The sequence below is a fragment of the Manis javanica genome, chromosome X, assembly GCF_040802235.1.
Source record: "Manis javanica isolate MJ-LG chromosome X, MJ_LKY, whole genome shotgun sequence".
Lineage (NCBI taxonomy): Eukaryota > Metazoa > Chordata > Mammalia > Pholidota > Manidae > Manis > Manis javanica.
This window is the reverse complement of record NC_133174.1, coordinates 137,121,362-137,141,925: the sequence shown is the minus strand read 5'-3', so window position 1 is coordinate 137,141,925 and position 20,564 is coordinate 137,121,362. Positions and strand designations below refer to the sequence as shown.

Genomic DNA, 20,564 nt, shown 5'->3' with positions numbered 1-20,564 from the left:
TTTTAAAAACATGACTTTGAACCGAAAAACATACACGTTTAGCACACAAGTATTGTAATATGAATCAACTCCAACTCCATTTGAAAACATGTGAATCAAATTACAGTTTTAGAAGTTAGTAATTCACACTTAAGCAAGTTAGCGCCTTGCTGAATTCAGCCTTTGTAAAAAAGAGACTTAGTGCATATTTTATGGCACAAAGTGCTTTTGTACCATTTTGTTGATTTTTTTCACCTTATTAAACAAGATCAAGTTCTTGAAAGTTGGTAGGTAACGGCTAACTTCCTATAACATGTGAAATTTCCAATGGTAACAGTTACACTTTTTTAACAGAACACTTTCTATAGATTTCTTTTCCTATCTTAAAGTTTTAAAAGCAATCATTTGTAAGGATTGCATTAACATCAATTTAGCAGAGGAAGATCAAACTTTATTGAAACTGCTTGCATACAAAATATATTGCACTATAACCAAACAAATGTCAACATAAAATCCAATCTGTTGTCGCTAATATGTACAGAGAATATTGCCCAAGAGCAGTTACATTACAAGGTCATTCTACCTTGGTTAATTATCTACAGTATTTTAAACCAAACAGCTTACAGATGATGTGTGCAAGGTACCAATTTCTGTTTTCAATACTATACATTCCCAGAATAAATAACTAGAAATCAACATTAATGTTTGGCAATACTTTTAAAAGATTTTTTTTAATGTTCTTGAAATCATGTGCAGTTTGCTGCCACTTTATATGCTTATTTGTATGCACGGAAAAGTAACTATGAAATGAAAATTCAAAGAAACAAACTCACAATACACATCAGAGGCAGAACTTCGGTTTGTACGGCTCTGTACAGATTCAGTGGTACCCCAACTTGGGGGTTATTTTTTAAGAAAAATATAACATCTTAGAGTGAAGGTCCTTCACATATTTTTCCTTAGTAAATTTCATTCATTTTAAAAAAAGAAGACTCAAAACTCAACATGTCAAAAAATTAAAAAAAAATTTAAAAAAGGTATTATTTGATAACCAATCCTAGTTTGCTTTCCAACTCTGCTTATACATTAGACCTAATATTGCAAAGTTTACAAGACATTTAACCTGCTTCCAATGTTTCTTAGATAAAGTACCTGTACTTCACAGGATCTTTATGCACACATGGAAATGACCTTCCCATCACCACAAAATAAGCTGGAAATCAAAATATGAAATATGAAAAACCTCACAAAACTTGGGGAGAAAATTAAAAAAGCCCTAAGTTAAAACTGGTCATCAGGCCAAAGAGCAGGCATATCCTACTAACTTTCGACCAGGAAGATTTGTTCCCAGCTGAAAACATTTTAGCCTCTTGCAAATGAAAAGATAGTTCTTCTCCTGTCTCTACAGAAAAATTACAAATCCCTCTCAATAACACTATTCGTCCAACTTCAGTGCAACAAAACAAAAACAAAAATAAGCCCTATTCTTTATACTGCCTAACCTGATGTTCATTGTAAGGAAAAAAATATGGAAAGCATGCATCCTATAAAGTATTAATGTTTGACAGGGTTTGCTACATCTTTAACATTTAGTGTTTCCAACTTATCTTCCCTGAACTCTGCATCCAAATATAATATTCCTACCTGCCAAGATATAAAAAAGGCACAGATCATACAACTTTTTTTTTTTTTTGCTATTGAAAATGACAAACGTCACATCACACACATCTCCAAGTCCACTAAAATACTGGAAAAGTGGACCAGAACATAAAGTGACACAGGACATGAAATGATAGAGTATTTCATGAACTTCTGAGATTGGAAACAGAAGTCTAATATGATTACCATAAATGCTATTTATTCAGAAAAACTGTAATGTACCAGTGAGTTTTAACCCAAAGTAGGAAAATGGTCTAAGTTAACAAACAGTATCACTGTTTGGTCCTTTAAAAAATAAAACAAACTAAAATCCTATCCTGAAGTTCTAAGTGTACTTAAAAGCAATGTTTCAAAATTTCAAGGTATCTTTTTTGTGCAAATCTGAAAATTGTTGCTTATGGCCAATACCAAAAAAATAAAAACCTTAACAGAATTTGTGTTCATTTCATGCCCTGTGCCATCCTGCCTACTATTTGTCTTTGGCCTAACAAAGTTTCTAATATGGAATAAGAATTATGGAAATGATATAGGAAATACAACTTCAGAATTATGCAATTTAGGGTACTCCATTCACAAGTGGTTGTTGACCATCCACGCTGTCTGATTTTTCCTTCTTCTGGTTACGATCTTTACCCGTGCGCAGCCGATTACCTTCACTGGAGGTATTCTGTAATGTTTTAGTGTGGACACTCCTTTCATTATTGCAGTCAACTCTGATCTAAAACAAGTTATAATTGTTATATACACAGAACACAGCCTATTGTAATCTGTAATTGGCCTGACAAGAAATTTAAGTCTGAAGTGTAAATTACATGTCAAAATGGGAAATGGGGGTGAAAATAGAGCAAGTGCAAGAAATTAAGGTCAGGTAGGATCTTTATTTGGTTTATTATTTTAAAATACTCTTCTTTAACTGGAACACCCTGGTCATCTCACTGCATCTAAAGTTAGATAAAAACTCACAATCCTACCGTGTCTTCTTCTAAGCAGAATAAAACAGTGAAAAACAAATAGTTAAAATGAGTTGTTATTATTGATTACAAGACATACATGCCTACATTAGCGTTCAAAAGAAAGGGTAATTCTTCAGAGACTGAAACCCAGAAGGAGGGACACAAATTAATGCCTTTCAATTTCTGACTTTACCAGGATTAAGAACTCACTTATTAACCAGCTTTTAGTTTACACCTTTGTATCTATCCTGGGTATGTTTAAGTTTCTCTATACTGAGGGTTCCCATTGTCTAGCAGAAAAATATGAGCATTGGTTTCTAGTAGCCCGCATTTCGGTAAGGCAAGTCAGATGATCGTACAACATGAATTCTGTCTGAAGGATACGAATGGTACAGGGAAATCTGAGGATGCTAATGTGTGGAAGGACTGGAATCCCAGGAAGGGCATAAGGATGAATGTAATTTAAAAAATAACATTCTAATGTCTATACAATATTCTAAGTGCCAACACTGAACACTTAAAACACTGCTAACAGAATTCTATATGCTGTGCAAAAGGAAGATAATGATGACCAGTGGACTTTAAAACCACCACAAATATTGATCTGCTTTAAGGGCAAATGCCACATATATCCCCAAATGGTTCACTGTATTTTCAGTGTATTTAAATGTTGGGTCCGGGTGTATGTTTTAAATGTTTGGTTGTCAAGGGTTCAGTGCTTCGATTTAGACCTATTTCTCATAGTTACACAGAAAACACAATCTTTTAGTTCAGCATTATTTTAATTACAAATATAATTATAAATATGTGTCCTTTTAACCCATGTGCTCAGATTGCCACATTCATCAAACATGTTAGCCTAAGTGAGGAGTTTCAAAATTGGTACCTACATGCCTTATATCTTCATAAAGCACATGTCCAGCAATCTATCTAGGTCTAAGGTCTTTTCTATGCTGGTTCTTAAGAACTCACCAATAGTTAACACATACTCACAACTGCCATGAATTCTAAGGAATATTCTGTCATGAAGATTCTTCTCTTAAAAAGTATCTCTCATTAATCTTGGGTGCTGATACCAAACCGACCCATAGTCAAGAAGGAACCTTAACTACTTATATGAAGAGTTAAGAGTTGAAGAAGGAGAAAACAACATGAATTCTGGAGACCAGACACCAGGGTTTGAATACACTCCACTGTATGCTAACTATGTGACTATGGGGCAAAGGGCTGAACCTTTCTAAGTTTCAGTTTACTCACCCAAAAAACTGAATAGCAAAACTACTTACCTCAGGGGGCTGCTGTAAGATTAAACGAGATAAAACACACACAAAACACTGAGCAAAGGTGTCTGGACATGTTCATGACTCATTTTAAAATTACAAAACAAATGGTTCCAGACAGGTGATGACCAACTGAGACAGGATTCTCAGAATAGAGGCTGGCTATAAACAAGCAGCTGCCTGATTAATCACGTGCTAGTCAAGCATCATCAGCCTGGTCTATCACAACTATTACCTATGAGAGGGATGCCTTCTTTTCCTTTCCATTCAAAGAGGACACCCTATACCTGCAACTCAGGGGAAGAGGGACCCACAGGGCTTACTCAGGTCTCTCCGTATATCCCAGGTTGTTCTTTCCTTGGGTAAGTAGGAAGACCACCAGTGGGATACTGAAGTTATAACGTGGCTGTCAGAGTCTTCACAAATACTTGGTCTGCATATCTCTGGAGAAATCTTTGTATACTTGTCGCAGAGGACTAAGAATTACTCACAATTGTAATGTTGAGAGGAAAATACTCCATATATATTAAATTCACAACCTTTGAACACGTTTAAAAAAAAAGTAAAATAAACTCATAAATCTCAAACCACTATAATTCAAACAATTGAGATGAAAAGACACACAGTTTACCTGGAGGGATCCATCCGCTGTTCTTCCTTTAGCCTCTCTTGGATTACGTGGACGATTATCTGTTCGGGAGTGATCGTCATTTCCTATGGGGGCATTTTTAAAAGGTTTGACAGTTACAGATTTTGACATGCTTTAGAAGTTCTTTATTTCCACACCCTCAATTTTTAGACCAGCCACAGAATCTAAAACATCAAGAACCTAGCAATTTTACATAATGGGTAATAACCTAGTATGCTACCAAGAAACAAAGTACTTAGGAGGCATTCAATTCTGCACCAACTGTGTTAACAGGTCAACCTGAGCTAATGATCAGATATTATGTTTAGAATCCCCAAAGAAGCTGAATTAGTTATCAGTGTTTATTCACATATTCTACACAAACTGTAAGGAAAGCTGTCTAATATTCTGTTAATTATTGCATGAAACAAAGGCTTAGCCTTTCCTACAGTGATTAGTACAAAACAGGAGAAATGGGGTCTTAGTAACACGTCATTGAATCACTAAGACTTTTCAAAGCACTTCAGGCAATTGCTAAATTCCCCTTTATGTCATAACAAATGCAAACTCCTGTACCTTTGAAGCCACCTCCACGTCCCCTTCCTCCCTGTCCTCTTCCTCCCCCGCCACGCCTTCGGCCGTCTCCTCTGCGCAGGAAGTTCTCCCTCTCTTCCTCTGTTGGAGCTAATGACCAATCACTGAGTTCATCTCTGTGGTCAGATTCTGTTTCAGAAGCATTTGATGCTTCAGAATTAGTTCCTATCGAGAGTTAAAAGTTATATACCGTTGTCCGACTTAAAAAAAAGTTAACAGAAGCTTCCAGAGATGTTATGGGGGCAATCCAATATTCTTCCCAATTTATAAGTCTACCAAAGAGCATTATCACCTTCCATTTTGTAAAACAAATGATCTCAAATCAAAATGAAGGGTTTTAGAATACCTGAGGTAATTCTGATTTTAAGCATTTTTGGTTTTCATTTAAAAAAACAAAGGCATTTTTTTTAGCCATTTAATTTCAAACCTGAGTTTTAGCCACATCATTAAACAGCTGTGCTCCTTTAAGTATCTGTACTCTCTGGAGGAAGGGTTGTCTACAACAGTCAAATGCAATACCTTGATAAACAAAACCTCTATAAAGAGAGTTCCTTTTAACAAGGTTTGGCCCAGGGACAGAGGAGAATGCACACATTTTGGTCATTTCTGAGAGAGTGGCAAACAAGGCCACCATGGCAACTGTCTCAGGAAAGGTCTCTTGTGGGATCAGGGACTGGACCTCACTGAAGGGGGAAATGCTTGCCTGATGCTTGGTTTACAACCTTCCCTCCCACTCCCACTGGAATAACTTATCGTTAATAAAGGAATTTTTATAATCAATTCATTGTGCCTGAGGGGTGAGTCATTGACAGAGGGGTGGGCGTGGGGAAAAGAGCTCCATGGTGAGGCGGGACTTCAACAGCAGAAAGAACAGACTGTTGGGAGAGGGTTAGGGGTTAGGTTCAAGGTTGGCCTTAGGAGTAGATGTGACTCTCCCCCACTCCAGAGTATCAACTCTACTACCTCTCTCTCTTCCTCTGTTGGAGCTAATGACCAATTATAGCTTCACCATTATAGCTTCATTCCTGTGGATCTTGAAGGCTTTTCCATCTTAAAGAGGTCCTTTTTGAAATGCAAATATTTGTGAGATGGATTACACCTTATACCATCATTAGCAAGTTACATAGTAGATACACAGTTGAGCAAGAAAGACTTAGGCACTGACAGGTGGGGACAGCGTTCAGTGGAAGGTACTGGGAGAGAAGAAAGAAAGAAGCACTGACAGAAGAGCTGGAAGGCAAAGAGAAAACTTCGCCTACTTCTCGCCTGTGCCTAGGGCTCACTTTGGCCATGCCACTCAAAATCACCTTATGAGCCACAGGATGCAGACCCCTGATTTACACAGTCCATCCAGCAAGTATGACCAGCACATGCCTGACAAAAAATGAGCCACAAATGAAAAAAGTTTTGGCTATACAGTAATAAAATCAGGAAAGGCCTTAGGAAAGTCATCAACACACAAGGGCTTAAGCAGATTCATCCCCAGTCAGAACGTGTACAGAACTCACACCTGCCCTGTGAACTCTATGTGTTATTATCAGGTTTTTACTCTGTATGTATGTCTCTGTAACACACTTTGACACACTGTGAATTGGAAACCATGTAGTGAGAAATTGTTATAATGGGGTTCTAATGAATATTAGAGATTAGCTATTAAGTCAAGGAACAGATAAAGTTACTGAGTAAAATGCTTAGTTTGTACCTGGAGTATATACAGGACCACATCTCCCTCACCAGTGTCACTGGGGCCACTGGGTGGGAAGTTCAATGGCTAGGTGTATTTGGGGTCTGGTAGCAGAGCTTGCTGGTGGGAGGTGGGGCGGAAGGGACGGTGCAGAGGGTTAGTAGTGAGGTGGGGTGGGTTGCCTCAGTGCCCAGCATGACGACTCTATATCCGGAGGACCATCCCGGACCCTCAGGGCTGCCGGCACATCGGAGCAGCTTCCATGAACACTCTCCAGTGGGACTGGCATGGCCTGGGGTGAGAGCTGTGTCCCCTCCAGGCCCTGGGTTTTTCTCAGCTCCTGCTGGGCCTCCTCCAATGGGCACTGCACACTCCTGGTGCCCAGAGGCATGCTGACACTGCTCAGGGGAATGGTGGCCTGCAGGGTGATGGTGGTAAGTGGGCACCGGGAACCCTGGGGCTCTACTTTGTGGGTGGGCTCCTGCCTCCTAGGGGTCTCCCCTGCTGGGTGGGCAGTCTGTCCATGCAGAACCCAAAGGATGAAATGATGGGGCCCTGGTGGTGTGCCAGCCGAGCCCGAGGATCTGGGACTGGAGGCTGAGGGGATCCGCCCCGTATGCGAGAGCCCTGGGGACACATCCAGGTCGGGTGTCCCACCTTGTCTCCTGGCTCAGCCTGGTCTTCTGTGGCTGTGCGACCTCAGGACAGGTGCCTCAGGACTTCAGCTGCCAATTCCTGGAGCCACTGGACGCCGGTGTTCATGGAAGCTGAAAGGAGACGCAACTGGTGACCTTCCTGCTCCACAAGTACCGTGCCAAGGAGCCGACCACGAAGGCAGAGATGCTGGAGCTGGTCGCCCAGGATCACCAGGACCCCTTCCCTGACATCTTCAGCGAAGCCTCCAAGGATTTGCAGCTGACCTTCGGCATTGACGTAAAGGAAGTAGATCCCAACAGCCACTCCTATGTCCTGGTCCCCACCATGGGCCTCACCTGGGATGGGGTGACCCAAGAGCAGCGCCTCCCCAAGACCAGCCTCCTGGCACTGCTCCTGGGTATGATTTTCCTGTGGGGAGGCCGGGTCCCTGAGAAGGAAGTGTGGAAAATGCTTAGTGCCGGGGGGTGTACCCCGGGAGGGAGCACGTCATCTTCGGGGACCCCAGGTAGCTCATCACCGGGGTCTGGGTGCAGGAGCAGTACCTGGAGTACCGGCAGGTGCCCGACAGGGATCCCGCTCGCTGTGAGCTGCTCTGGGGCCCCAGGGCCCATGCAGAGGCCAGCAAAGTGCAGGTCCAGCAGTTTTTGCTCAGGCTCCTTAGTAGGGCTGCAGGCTCTTCCCAATCCCCATCCGAGGAGGCTAGAAGCAATGAGAAGGGGGCTTAGCATCAGCATCTGTTTATGAATGACATCTATCCCATGTATGTTTGTAGCTTACCAGTTCAGTGCATTGCTGTTTTGTAGACACATGGGGACACCTTCCATCTGCGTTTGTGACCGGAGCTAGGTCACATGGCATCGGCCTCGCCACTCCCTCCCAAAAGTGATGGAAATTAGCAATAAAACGGAGAAATAAAAGTACGCTTGGTTAATTCTTGCTCCTCATTCCTTCTAATCTGTCACTTCACAGAACTAAAACACAAGCAGGTAACTGAATGTGCTTGCTGTGTTCAAGAACCTGGGAGACATGTAAGGCTGGCATTTACAGCGAGGGAGGGTGAAACAGGGAAAATCGCAGCACTCCACAGGGCGACTTGCGATAAGCCTGAGACCCGAGGACCTGCGCAAATGCCCTGCACCTGCTCAACCTCTTCAGGAAACATTAAGTCCTTCACATGCAAAGTGCCTGAAGTCTGGCTGGCTGTGAAGACACCCACCCCAAGGCAAGGGGTGATTCCTCCCGGACCCTCCCCATGGCCAGGGGCACTGCAGCTTTCCAGGTCGCCCCTGACCTGCGGCTGTAGGGATGCTCTGCCAGGGCTGAGGAGGACCCCCCTCGGTGATGACTGGCCGGGGGGCCACGAGCGCCAGGACGCTGGTGGTCAGGGAAGCCGGCTCCGACGTGCCAGCAGCCCTGAGTATCCGGGATGGTCCTCTGAATACAGTCGACAGGCAGGGCACCCACCCACCCCACCCCACCCCACCTCACGCACCCTCAACTTCCCACCGCCTACCTTCCGGCACCCTCCCCCTGCCTCACCTCTCGTCACTCTACCCTCACACCACCTGACTACTACACCTCCCACAGCCCCTTCCACCCAACCCCCGACCACCACACCCACACACTGGTCCCCAATGACCCCAACCATCCACTTCCAAACCCTCAGCTCCCGTTCCCCCTCCCCACACCCCGCAGCTCCCTCCAACCCACACTGCCCACCCACCCACCTCCCGACAACCCCCACCAGACCTCCCCTTACACACCAACATCCCACCCCACATATATCCCCACCACCCCACCTCTCCCCACCCCACCACACCACCTCTACCAGGCACCTGGGGAGGCAGAGCCCTGGGCCTCGTGAGCCTCGGAAGGTGGGAGAAGGAGGGGTTTCAAAGAGGCCCAGAGGGAGTAGCGAGGACCCCCCCCCCTCCCTGCCCGGAATCCTTGTGCGCTCCTCGTGGCAGCCCCCAGGGGGATGCTCAGATCTGGCATCCCCATGAGACTTCATCAGACTTCTGCCTGGGAGGCCACTGAGCGGGGAGGGCCTTGGGCCTCGGTGTCGGAGGCCGGATTCAGGTGAACCCACAACAAATCCAGGTAGAACTGCGGGGGAGGCCTGAGGCCCAAGCCCAAGAATTCGGGAGGGGGGCCATGGTGTCACCCACGGAGGCCCCAGGAGCATCCTCAGGCTGGGCCCTCCGACTCCCATATGCCACACTGATGCCTCCGCCTGCCATTATCAATTGTGAGAGTGAAGGCCTTGGTCTGGGGAGGGAACCCAGGTGGGCCGAGGGCGGGGGCACAGTCCGACCGGGAGTCAACGGGAGGCCAGGAGGGAGGGCCGAGGGTGCCCCCGGAAGCCACCATGCTGACGATCCCTTTCCCAGGCCGGCTCCTCTCAGGGCTCAGAGCTTTGCAAACCTGTTCTAGAGCCGACCTGGGTAACAGTCAGGGTCAGGGACCGGGGCACAGAGAATATACTGGGTGTGGCAGCTGACCCATAGGGAGGCCTCAAGACCGCCCTAGCCCCCCTCCCTCCCTGGTCTTTCTCCAAAAGTCACGCCCCAAAGCTCCCTGAGGCAGGTTCTTCCCAGGGGACCTGGACCCAGTGAATGCGAAGGGAAACCTCCTGTACCGTCCCTGCCCCCGGGCTTCCAGGTGCATGGTTCTGGGAGCCCTGGAGCCACAGTCCAAGTTCTCCCCGGCACAGCTTGGCCTCGGCCGGTCTGCGGTCACACCACCTCTTTCTAGGCGAAAAACACCTTGACTTACTCCTTCCACTCCTAAAACTCCTTGTACCTGTAAGTTTTCTAATTCCGTTTCTGCGTTTCCTCCCAGAAAGCAGCCCGGGGAGGACTTGTGCCCCTGGCGACATGACTGTGCACGTGTCATGTGCTGGAAGCTGCCTCCCAGTGCTCGGGGAAGGCTCTACAAAGTGCCCAGGCTGGCTCGGCCGTCCCCCAGCTTGACTCCTAGTCATGCGCATGCCTGACATGTAGGGTTGTGATGTCTCACTCACACACACACACATATGAGGCACGCACATACACACACAAGCACACGTGTACACACAATTACTGCTCACCTACGGGAATGGCCAAAATCTGGTAGAGAGACACCAAATGCTGGTGTGCAGCAGGAACGTGGCTGCATTGCTGGTGGGAAGGCACAATGGTTGAGCCACTGGGAAGACGGATTTGTCCAAAGTAGGTGCACTCTTACTGTACGTTGCAGCCCACGTTGTATTCACCCAAAGGAGCTGAAAACCTACATCCACACAAAATCCTACACATGGATGTTGAGAGCAGATTGACTCACAGCTGCCAAAACGTAGATGCAAGCAAGATGTCCTGCAGCAGGTGAATGCATGAACTGTGGGAGCGTGTAGACCGTGGGAAACGGTTCATTGCGATACAGGAATGAGCTACCAAGCCAGGAAGAGGCATGGAGGAACCTTGAATGCGTGCGCCTAAGCGAAAGAGCCCACCTGGGAAGGCTCCATACTGCGTGATCCCAACCGTGTGACAGTCTGTAGAGGCGAGAGTACGGAGACGGGAAGAGGACCCATGTGGTTGCCCGGGACCATGGGGGGAGAGGGAACAGGCAGAGCACAGGGGAATTTTCAGGCAGTGACAGTCCTCACTGTGATACGGTCATGATGGAAGGCGTCCGTATCCATTGGTCCAAAGCCATGCAATCGACAAGGCCACGCGGGAACCCTTTGGGTGATCATGACGGTCAGTGTAAGTTCATGGGTGATAACAAATGCGCCCCTCTGTGACTGTGTCGATAATTCCGGAGGGTAGCAGTGGGTGGGGACAGGGATAAATGGGAAACGTCTGTAACTCCCTCTTTATGTATCAGTACCCCTAACAGTGCTCTAAAACGTTCATCTTTACAAAAACCAGGCAATATGCACAACATCGTCTGAACCACAAACACGCGCGCATATATTATCTAAATGTATGTTGTTTATATGCATATGTGGACACACATACTAAGTAGAGAACGGAAATGTCTTTCTTGCAGCGACAGAGGGTGACTGAGGGAAAATCGCAGCACTCCACAGGGCCATGATGCGCGGTGAGCCTAAGACCCGAGGACCTGCGCAAATGCCCTGCACCCGCTCAGCCTCTTCAGGAAACATGAAGTCCTTCACACACAGAGTGCCTCAAGTCTGGCTGGCTGTGAAGACACCCACCCCAAGGGAAGGGGTGCTTCCTCCCGGACCCTCCCCATGGCCAGGGGCCCTGCAGCTTCCCAGCTCGCCTCTGTCCTGGGGTTGCAGGGCTGCTCTGCCAGGGCTGAGGGGACCCCCCTCGGTGAGCAGTGGGGGGGGGGAACGCCCGCCAGGACGCTGGTGGTCACAGGAGCCGGCTCCGCCGTGCCAGCAGCCCTGAGGCTCCGGGATGGTCCTCTGGCTACAGAGTCATCAGGCTGGGCACCCAACCAACCCAGCCCACCTCACTACTAGCCCTCTTCCCCCCCACCTTCCCCCCCACCTCCCAGCACTGCACGCAAACACCCGACCCCAATTACAAATACTGCCACCCACTGAACTTCCCACCCCCCACAGCCCTCCCCCTGACCCCCACCACCCCACCTCCCGCACCCTCAACTTCCCACCGCCTACCTTCCCGCACCCTCCCCCTGCCCCACTTACCCCACTCCACCGCCACACCACGTCACTACTACACCTCCTACGGCCCCTTCCACCCCACCTCCCACCGCCGCGCCCACACACTGCTCCCAACGCCCCCACCCATCGACTTCCGAACCCCCAGCTCCCCCCACCCCTTCCCCCAACCCCCAGCTCCCTCCAACCCACACCGCCCGCCCACCTGCCTGCCGACACCTCCCCCAGAACACCCCCCACGCACCAACATCCCACTCCACATATACCCACACCTCTACCCCCCTGCCCCACCTCTCCCCACCCCACCACCACACCACCTCACTACTACCCCTCTCCACTGCCTGTTCAGCCCCCACCCCACCCCCCACCCCCACCAGCCACCGAAATTCCCCTTCCCCACAACCCTCCTCCGCTGCACACCACCCCATCTCCCCCAACTTCGCAACCCCTACCTTCCCGCTCTCCTCCCCAACTCGCCCAACTGTCACCACCCCACCCCCACACCACCTCACTACTACACCTCCCACCACCGTGCCCCCACACTGCCCCCAACTCCCTCATCCACCGACTTCCTAAAACCTGCTCCCACAAACCTTCATCCAGTTGTGATTTGGTAGCTCCAGGGTGCTAAGAACCTATGCAGCTTGCCCTGACATCCTTCACCCCACCCCCACGCCCCCCCCCATCCTCACCTCCCACCCTCAACTCCCAACACCCCCCCCCCCACCCCCCCCCCTGCACTCAAAATCCCACCCCCCACAACACCCCCTCTTCCCCCCACTGCCCCACCTCCCCCCATCCCACCACCACACCACATCCACTGGGGACCTGGGGAAGCAGAGCCCTGGGCATCGTGAGCCGCGGCAGGTGGGAGAAGGCGGGGTTTAAGGGAGGCCCAGGGGGAGGAGCGAGGCCCCCCCCCGCCCCCCCCCCCCGGAAACCTTGTGCTTTCCTCCTGGCAGCCTCCAGGCGGTGGTCTGACCCGGCTTCCGGATGTCACGTCATTAGTCTTCCGACTGGGAGGCCTGAGGGACGGGACTGCCTCAGTGTCCGAGGACAGATTCAGGTCACCCACAGGGACTCCAGGTAGAACCGTGGGGGAGGCCTGAGGGCCCCCGCCCAAGAATCCGGGGCCCCATGCCGTCGCCCGAGGAGGCCCTGGGAGGGTCCTCAGGCTGGGCACCGTGACCCGCATGCCATGCCCATGTCCCCGCCCGCCATTTTGAATGTGAGCGTGAAGGCCTTGGTCTGAGGAGGGAACCCAGGTGGGCAGAGGGCGGGCGCACAGACCCACCGGGGGTCAACGGGAGGCCAGGAGGGAGGGCCGAGGGTGTCACTGGAGCCCACCTCAGGCCCTGGCTTCCATCGCCCTGGGAACTCCTGGGCCTAGTGACCTGTTGGGACAGCCCCAGACGTCACCCAGGAGTGTCTCAGGGCAGCGAGGGCCTTGGTCTGAGGGGACAGGCCCCCATCAACATTCACAGGATCACAGGCCCTGCCCGCGTTGTGGTGAGGACCCTGAGGGAGGAGGGGAGGGGTCCCAGAAGAGCCGCCCCTGCCTGTCAGCCATGGGAGGCCCCGGGGTGGAGTGATGACACGCGGTGTGCCCTGACTTCCTCCTCCGCGCCTCAGAGGGACTGGGACCGACTTAAGGAGCAGGCCCTCAGGTCATCAGACAGGAGGGCCCAGGCCCTGCTGGGAAGTCATGATGAGGAGCCCGCGGCAGGAGTGAGGGAGTCTGGGCCCCCCGAAAAGAGTCTGCCTGAGAAGCTCCAGGGTACTCGGAACCTATGCAGCTGGCCCTGACTTCCTCATCCGGGTATCACGGGACTGGGGACTTGCATAAGGAGCAGGGCCTGGGGTCGGCAGAGGGGAGGACCCGGGTCCAAATGGGAGGCAAGGTGAGGACCCTGAGGGACACCTAAGGACCGTAGACCCCAAACAGGTAGGGCGGCAGGGCGCCTGGGCGTGGTGTTGGGAGGCCCCAGAGCACAATAAGCACATGAGGTGTTCCCTGTCCCCTGCTGCTAGGACTCTTCCAGAGGTGAGGGCTGTGGTGTGAGGAGTGTGGCTTCAGGTAGACAGAGGGGTGCCCAGGAACGTGGGTGAGGACTGAACGGACCCTGTCCAGGAAACGGGGGACCCGAAGCTTATTTCCCCCTGAGGTCCATCCTGGGAGGCCAGGCCAGGTGTCCTCTTTCCTCAGCCCTGGAATGAAAAGTGAGCGGAAGCCCTAAGTGACACACTCCTTCGTCACATGGGCGGGAAGGGGGAGAGTCCCCCGGGTCGTGAGGTCTGAGTCTAAGCAGGAGATGCCCACTATGCCTGGTGGGGGCTAGGAGGAAGCGCAGGCCCCGGCAGGGGTGAAGGGATGACCTACAGGAGGCCGAGAGCCCCCCCAACCGGGACAGGGGCCAGCCCTAATGGCAGCCTATGGGATCCTGCTGGGGTTCAGGGAGTGTGCATGTGGGGCCTCATGACACATCTCTCTGAGTTCTCAGGGAGGTGAGGACCTTGGTCTGTGTGCCCTGGGTCAGGAGGTCTGAAGAGGGGCGGCGGGGCCACAGAGGTAGGAGTCCGGGGTCCTGCTAATATCACGCTGAGGACCCTGGGGGAGCAGGGAGTGTACCCCGATGCCCAGAACCCAGAGAGGGCCGGCCCTGCAGTGAGGCCTGGGAATCCCCGGCAGGGCCTGTCAGGCTGAGCCCCTCCTCGTGTCCCGTCGGTGCTCTCAGGGAGGGGAGGGCCTGTAAGTGACGCCTGGACCCAGGCCAGCTGAGACAGCACCCCAGGCACTCACAGGGGTCTCCATGCCAGGAGCATCGCCAGCCTGGGCCGGGCCTGGGTACGCGTGGTCCCCACACTGCCTGCTGATTCTTTCTGGGCGTGTGTGCCCTGTTCCAAGAGCTTTGTCTCAGCCAGCATCCGTGGGAGGTGCAGACCCTGAGCGAGCCTGGAGGGGGTAACCCCCCCTGGCCAGGCAGAGACCTCAAAGAGTTAGGCCCACCCCTCCTGTCAGCATGGGGCACCCAGGGCTGGGCTGGCGGACCTCACCTGAGAGGCCTGCTCGTGTCCTCTGGCAGGGACTCCAGGAATCCGTAGCTGAAGTCCTGAGGCACCTGTCCTGAGGTCGCAGAGCCATGGAGGACCAGGCTGAGCAAGGGGACAAGGTGTGACACCCGACCTGGATGTGTCCCCAGGGCTCTCCCATACTGGACGGGTCCCCTCAGCCTCCAGTCCCTGATCCTTGGGCTCGGCTGGCCCACCACCAGGGCCCCATCATTTCATTCTTTGGGTTCTGCATGGACAGACTGCCCACCCAGCAGGGGAGACCCCTGGGAGGCAGGAGCCCCCATAGCAGAGCCACGGTTTCCCTGGTGCCCACTTCCCACCATCACCCCTGCAGGCCGCCATTCCCCTGAGCAGTGCCAGCATGCCTCTGGGTCCCAGGAGTGTGCAGTGCCCGTTGGAGGAGGCCCAGCAGGAGGCGAGAGAAGCCCAGGGCCTGGAGGGGGCCCAGCCCTTGCCTCAGGATGGGCCAGCCACCCTGGGAAGTGAGCCCTGCACCCATAGCTCCAGCAGCCATGGGGACGAGGCCGCAGGGGATGCTGGGGCCTCTCTCCAAGATGCGCTGCGCAGGAAGAAGGTCCAACTGGTGGCCTTCCTGCTCCTCAAGTACCGCGCCAAGGAGCCGACCACGAAGGCAGCGATGCTGGAGCGTGTCGTCCAGGATCACCAGGACCACTTCCCTGACATCCTCAGCCGTGCCTCCTGGTCCTTGCAGCTGACCTTCGGCATTGACGTAAAGGAAGTAGATCCCAGCAGCCACTCCTATGTCCTGGTCCCCACCCTGGGCCTCACCTGGGATGGGGTGACCGAAGAGCAGCGCCTCCCCAAGACCGGCCTCCTGGCGCTGCTCCTGGGCGTGATTGTCCTGTGGGGAGGCCGGGTCCCTGAGAAGGAAGTGTGGAAAATGCTTAGTGCCAGGGGGGTGTACTCCGGGAAGGAGCACGTCATCTTCGGGGACCCCAGGGAGCTCATCACCAGGGTCTGGGTGCAGGAGCAGTACCTGGAGTACCGGCAGGTTCCCGGCAGGGATCCCGCTCGCTTCCAACTGCTCTGGGGCCCCAGGGCCCAGGCAGAGGCCAGCAAGGTGCAGGTCCTGCTGTTTTTGTTCAAGCTTCTTAGCACACGTATAGGCCCTTTCCTGTGCCCATCTGAGGAGGCTAGGACCAATGAGGAACGGGGTCCCTGAGCAGAGGGGCGGCCAGGCCCGGGCCAAGCCCCCATCAGGCAGGCGCTTCTGCCGGGCATGCAGTCAGGCCCCTTCTGCCTCTGGCCTAGGAGAGAGAGCAGCCAGCGCTCTAAGGAGCGCAGGTTCTGTGCCACGTGGGCTGGAGCCTCTGGGCTCCTGTTTCCCCAACCCCGTGGAGGTGGGTCTGCGTTACCTCTGGGGTGTTTCCCCCTGTTGTTCCTTTTCATAGAAAGGGTGGTTAGCTTCAGCATCTGTTGCTGAATGACATCTATCCCGTTTATGTTGTACAGTTTACCAGTTCAGTGCATTCCTGTTTTTTAGACACATGGGGACACCTTCCATCTGAGTTTGTGACCAGAGCTAGGTCACATGGCATTGGCCTCGCCACTCCCTCCCAAAAGTGATGGAAATTAGCAGTAAAATGGACTGTGTCCCGAAATGGAGAAATAAACGTACAGTTGGTTAATTCTTGCTCCTGATTCCTGCTCATCTGTCACTTTACAGAAATAAAATACATGCAGACACCTGGATGTGCTTCCTGTGTTCAAGAACCTGGGAGACATGTAGGCTGGCAGTTAAGACCCCTGCTCCCTGGCTCATGATTCCCAGGCACTCCCTGGTCCTGTGCTCACTTGCAGGCCCTGTGTTAGCAGTGGGGTAAGGACGCTCCCCAATCCGCGTAGCGTGATAGTCTTACTACAGTATTTATTGGTTTGTTATAAACGGATATAACTCAGGGACAACGGATGGCAGAGACGCATAGGGCAAACTATGGCCGAGGGTGTGCAGCTTCTGTGCGCCCAGAGCATGCCACTCTCCCCAAATCGCCACATGTTCACTGACCTGGACGCTTTCTCAACTCCATCTTTGGGGGTTTTGAGGCTTCATTTCGTAGGCATGATTGATTAAATCATTGGCCTCTGTTGGTTGCACTCAACCTACAGCCCCTCCCTTCCCACAGAGATGGGGGTAGTGCTTTGGGACTGGAAGTTTCAACCCTCTCAATTACATGTTTGATTCCACTGGCAACCAGCCCCCATCCTTAGCTGTGGTACAAAGTCACCTGGTTAAGCAACAAAAGACACCTTTGTTGTTCTCTTTACTTCGAAAATTCCAAGGGATTTAGGAGCTCTGTGCCAGGAACAGGGGTCAAAAACCAAATATCTGGTTCCTATTATAGATCACGTATCACTGGCACATATTTGTCATCGCTGATGAGTCTCTAAGCTCCTCAGTGAACCATATCACCAAGTTTCATGGCTTTACATATTCCTCTCACTGAATGTCCATTGGCTTTGTGATTTTTTGGTGACTGACAGAATGAGGCATATGTGACACTGTTTCTTCTTCTGCTGGGCTTAAAGAAGCCTTGCAGCTTCTGACTTGGTTTCTTGGAATGCTGTCTTCAGCATGTTTGTTCCTTTGAAATGCTCCCTCTAGGGGTAGGCAGCCGCCTCAGGAAGTCTGACTGAGACCTGTGACCTGTAAGGAAGCTCAGGTTAGCTACTTGGTGAGAGATGCCTGGCGACCACCCAACTGTTCCAGCCATTCCAGCCCCCAGGAAACTGAGTATGAAGCCATGTTGGATGTTTAACCAAACTGATACTGAACCTTCAGATGAAAATAAGTCCCACACAACATCTGACTGTAACTGTGTGGGCAGTCTCAGCTGAGCCCACTCAATCTGCAGAACCATCAAACATAATAATAAATTGTTTTAAGCCATTACCTTTTGTAGAAGTTAGGCAACAATAGATATAACCAGAATACTGACTTCAGCACTGATCCCTTGGTTAACATAGTATCTGCCAGGTTTCTCCACTCTGCAGTTACTACTTTTTCTTTCTAATTGATAAATAATATGTGAGGAGATACTTGAAGATCTCCTTAATGTCTTTTCTTTCATCAAAGTTTCAGCTACCAGTTTTAGTAAGCCAGAATCAAATGTTTCTGTTTGATAGTTGCAAAATCGTGATAAAAACTTCATTTGGTTTTTCTATGTGAATTGGCATTACATAATCTGCTGCAGGAAGAAGCTTTGTCTTATTTTCTTTTTTCTTCTTAGTACATATGCGTGAATTCTTATTTTAGTAAATGAGTTGTAATCTGTTACTAGCATTGTTTATTTTGATGCCCAAATTGTCCCAGAGTTGTCCAGTGGCGCCCATTTCAGCTGGCTCCTTGGTGCCCTGGTAGTTTCTGAAAGCTTCTTTGCTTTTCGGTACGGACTGACGTTTTAGGCTCACCTTGTATATTTCCTGCCCCAGACCTGGTATGTTTTCTTCCCAAAGATGCTGGTTTCTTGTAATAGGAAATGGAGTTTAGAGACCACAGTCTGTGCCAGCATGTCCATTGCTAATGGGTTGGTCATTGTTTATAGGCTTTTGTAATGGATAGAGCTAGGAAATCCTTTTTTTTTTTTTTTGGAGATAATGTATCATGTGTTCATAGTGATATTTCTAATTCAAATTTAGGAGTATACTGCTTTTTTTGCCCTTTTTAAAAAATGTAAGTATCACTGATAGACAATCTTCCAAATGTACAACACAGTGGTTCCAGTCGCCCACATTATTAAATCCTCACCTCCTCTAGTGTGGTTACTATCTATCAACATATTAAGATTTTGCAGAATCATTGACTATATTCTCCATGCTGTACTACAGTCCCGTGACCAACTTGTACTGTGATTGGGAATTATCGTGCCCATTTATCCCCCTCAACTTCCTCACCCACCTACCCCAACCCCTCCCCCTTGGTCACCACTAGTCACTTCTCAGTGTCTGTGAGTCCACTGCTGCTTTGTTCATTTTATCTTGCTTTGTTTTTATATTCCAGAAATAAGTGAAATCACATGGTATTTGTCTTTCTCTGCCTTGCTTATTTCACTGAGCATAATACCCTCTAGATCCATCCATGTTGTTGCAAATGGCAGGATTTATTTTCTTTTTATGGGTGAGTGATATTCCATTGTGTCTATGTGCCACCTCTTCTTTATCCATTCGTCTATTAATGGGCATTTAGCTTGCTTCCATATCTTGGCTATTGCAGATAGTGGTGATAAACATAGGGGTGCGTATGTCTTTTTGGATCGGGGATGTTGTTTTCTCTGGGTAAACTCCTAGGAGTGGAATTACTGGGTCAAATGGTATTTCTATTTTTAGTTTTTTGAGGAACCTCCATCATGCTTCCTGCAGTGGTTGCACGAATTTAAATTCCTACCAACAGTGTAGGAAGGTTTCCCTTTCTCCACATCCTCACCAACACTTGCTATTTTTTGTTTTTTGGATAGTGGCCCTTCTAACTGGTGTGAGGTGGTATCTCATTGTGGTTTTGATTTGCATTTCCTCCTAATTAGTGATGTGGAGCATCTTTTCACGTGCCTATTGTCCATTTGTGTTTCTTCTTTGGAGAAATGTCTGTTCAGGTCCTCTGTCCACTTTTAATCCAGTTATTTGTTTTTTGGGTGTTGAAGTATATGGGTTCTTTATATATTTTCGACGTTAACCTCTTATCAGATGAGTCATTTACAAATATGTTCTCCCATACTGTAGGATGCCTTGTTGTTCTGCTGATGGCGCCCTCTGCTGCACAAAAGTTTTTAAGTTTGATGTTCATTTTTGACGGAGTGTACTTTAAAACCAAATCTCTTTGATATTCTATTTTGATCTCTTTTCTCACACTGAAAATCTTAGTTCATAAACAACATTAACTATATACCATTTTATTACTAACAATATGATTACAGAATTGGTTTATTTTTTGCAGTTGTTTTTTCCTTATATATTCCAGTAGGGACATGTGGTTAAATTACTATATTTTAAATCACTTGAATTGACTCTTCTCTTTTGTGGTTAAGCCACTAACTGAATACATATTTATTTATGTGTATTTGTTTCCTTTTGCTTTACCTTTTCAGATTGCTTTCTAAATTTTGATTTAATGTTGTTTCCGTAATTTTGCAGAGCAGTCGCATGGCTTCACACTCAAGTACATTCACTCAGAGAAGCGTAACATACATTCTTATCCTCAACCTCTTCCCTCTTTTCTTTCCCATAGGTATTCATTTTATAAATTTTTGGTTTATCCTTCCATTTAAAAAAATATGAGCCAATGTGTCTCTCTTTAGACATAGAGCACTGGACATATTACTCTGCACCAGGCTTTTTTCCAGTAACATATGCTAGTGATCACCCCACAGCAATACATGGAGATACTCATCTTTCCTTCCTACAGCTG

The 20,564-nt window shown here is 49.6% G+C and overlaps 2 protein-coding genes and 1 long non-coding RNA gene across 3 annotated transcripts; 2 read left to right on the top strand and 1 right to left on the bottom strand.

Annotated features, from left to right (window-relative positions):
- Positions 1 to 408: 408 nt before the first annotated feature.
- Positions 409 to 6,655, bottom strand: LOC140847329 (uncharacterized). Its single transcript, XR_012127311.1, has 3 exons — positions 5,076 to 6,655; positions 4,503 to 4,585; positions 409 to 2,356 (listed from the first exon to the last, which is right to left on the bottom strand). It is a non-coding gene; the product is annotated as an uncharacterized lncRNA (long non-coding RNA).
- Positions 6,656 to 7,393: 738 nt separating this feature from the next.
- On the top strand, positions 7,394 to 8,159 carry LOC140847376 (melanoma-associated antigen 8-like). Its single transcript, XM_073227553.1, is given in 3 exon segments — positions 7,394 to 7,420; positions 7,552 to 7,891; positions 7,894 to 8,159. Coding segments are annotated over 3 exon segments (633 nt in total).
- Positions 8,160 to 13,091: 4,932 nt separating this feature from the next.
- Positions 13,092 to 16,739, top strand: LOC108407697 (melanoma-associated antigen 4-like). The gene is made up of 3 exons (XM_017677230.3): positions 13,092 to 13,159; positions 15,157 to 15,243; positions 15,480 to 16,739. The coding sequence occupies exons 2-3, from the start codon at positions 15,214 to 15,216 to the stop codon at positions 16,326 to 16,328; spliced, it is 879 nt and encodes a 292-aa protein (XP_017532719.3). The 5' UTR covers positions 13,092 to 13,159; positions 15,157 to 15,213; the 3' UTR covers positions 16,329 to 16,739.
- Positions 16,740 to 20,564: the final 3,825 nt, after the last annotated feature.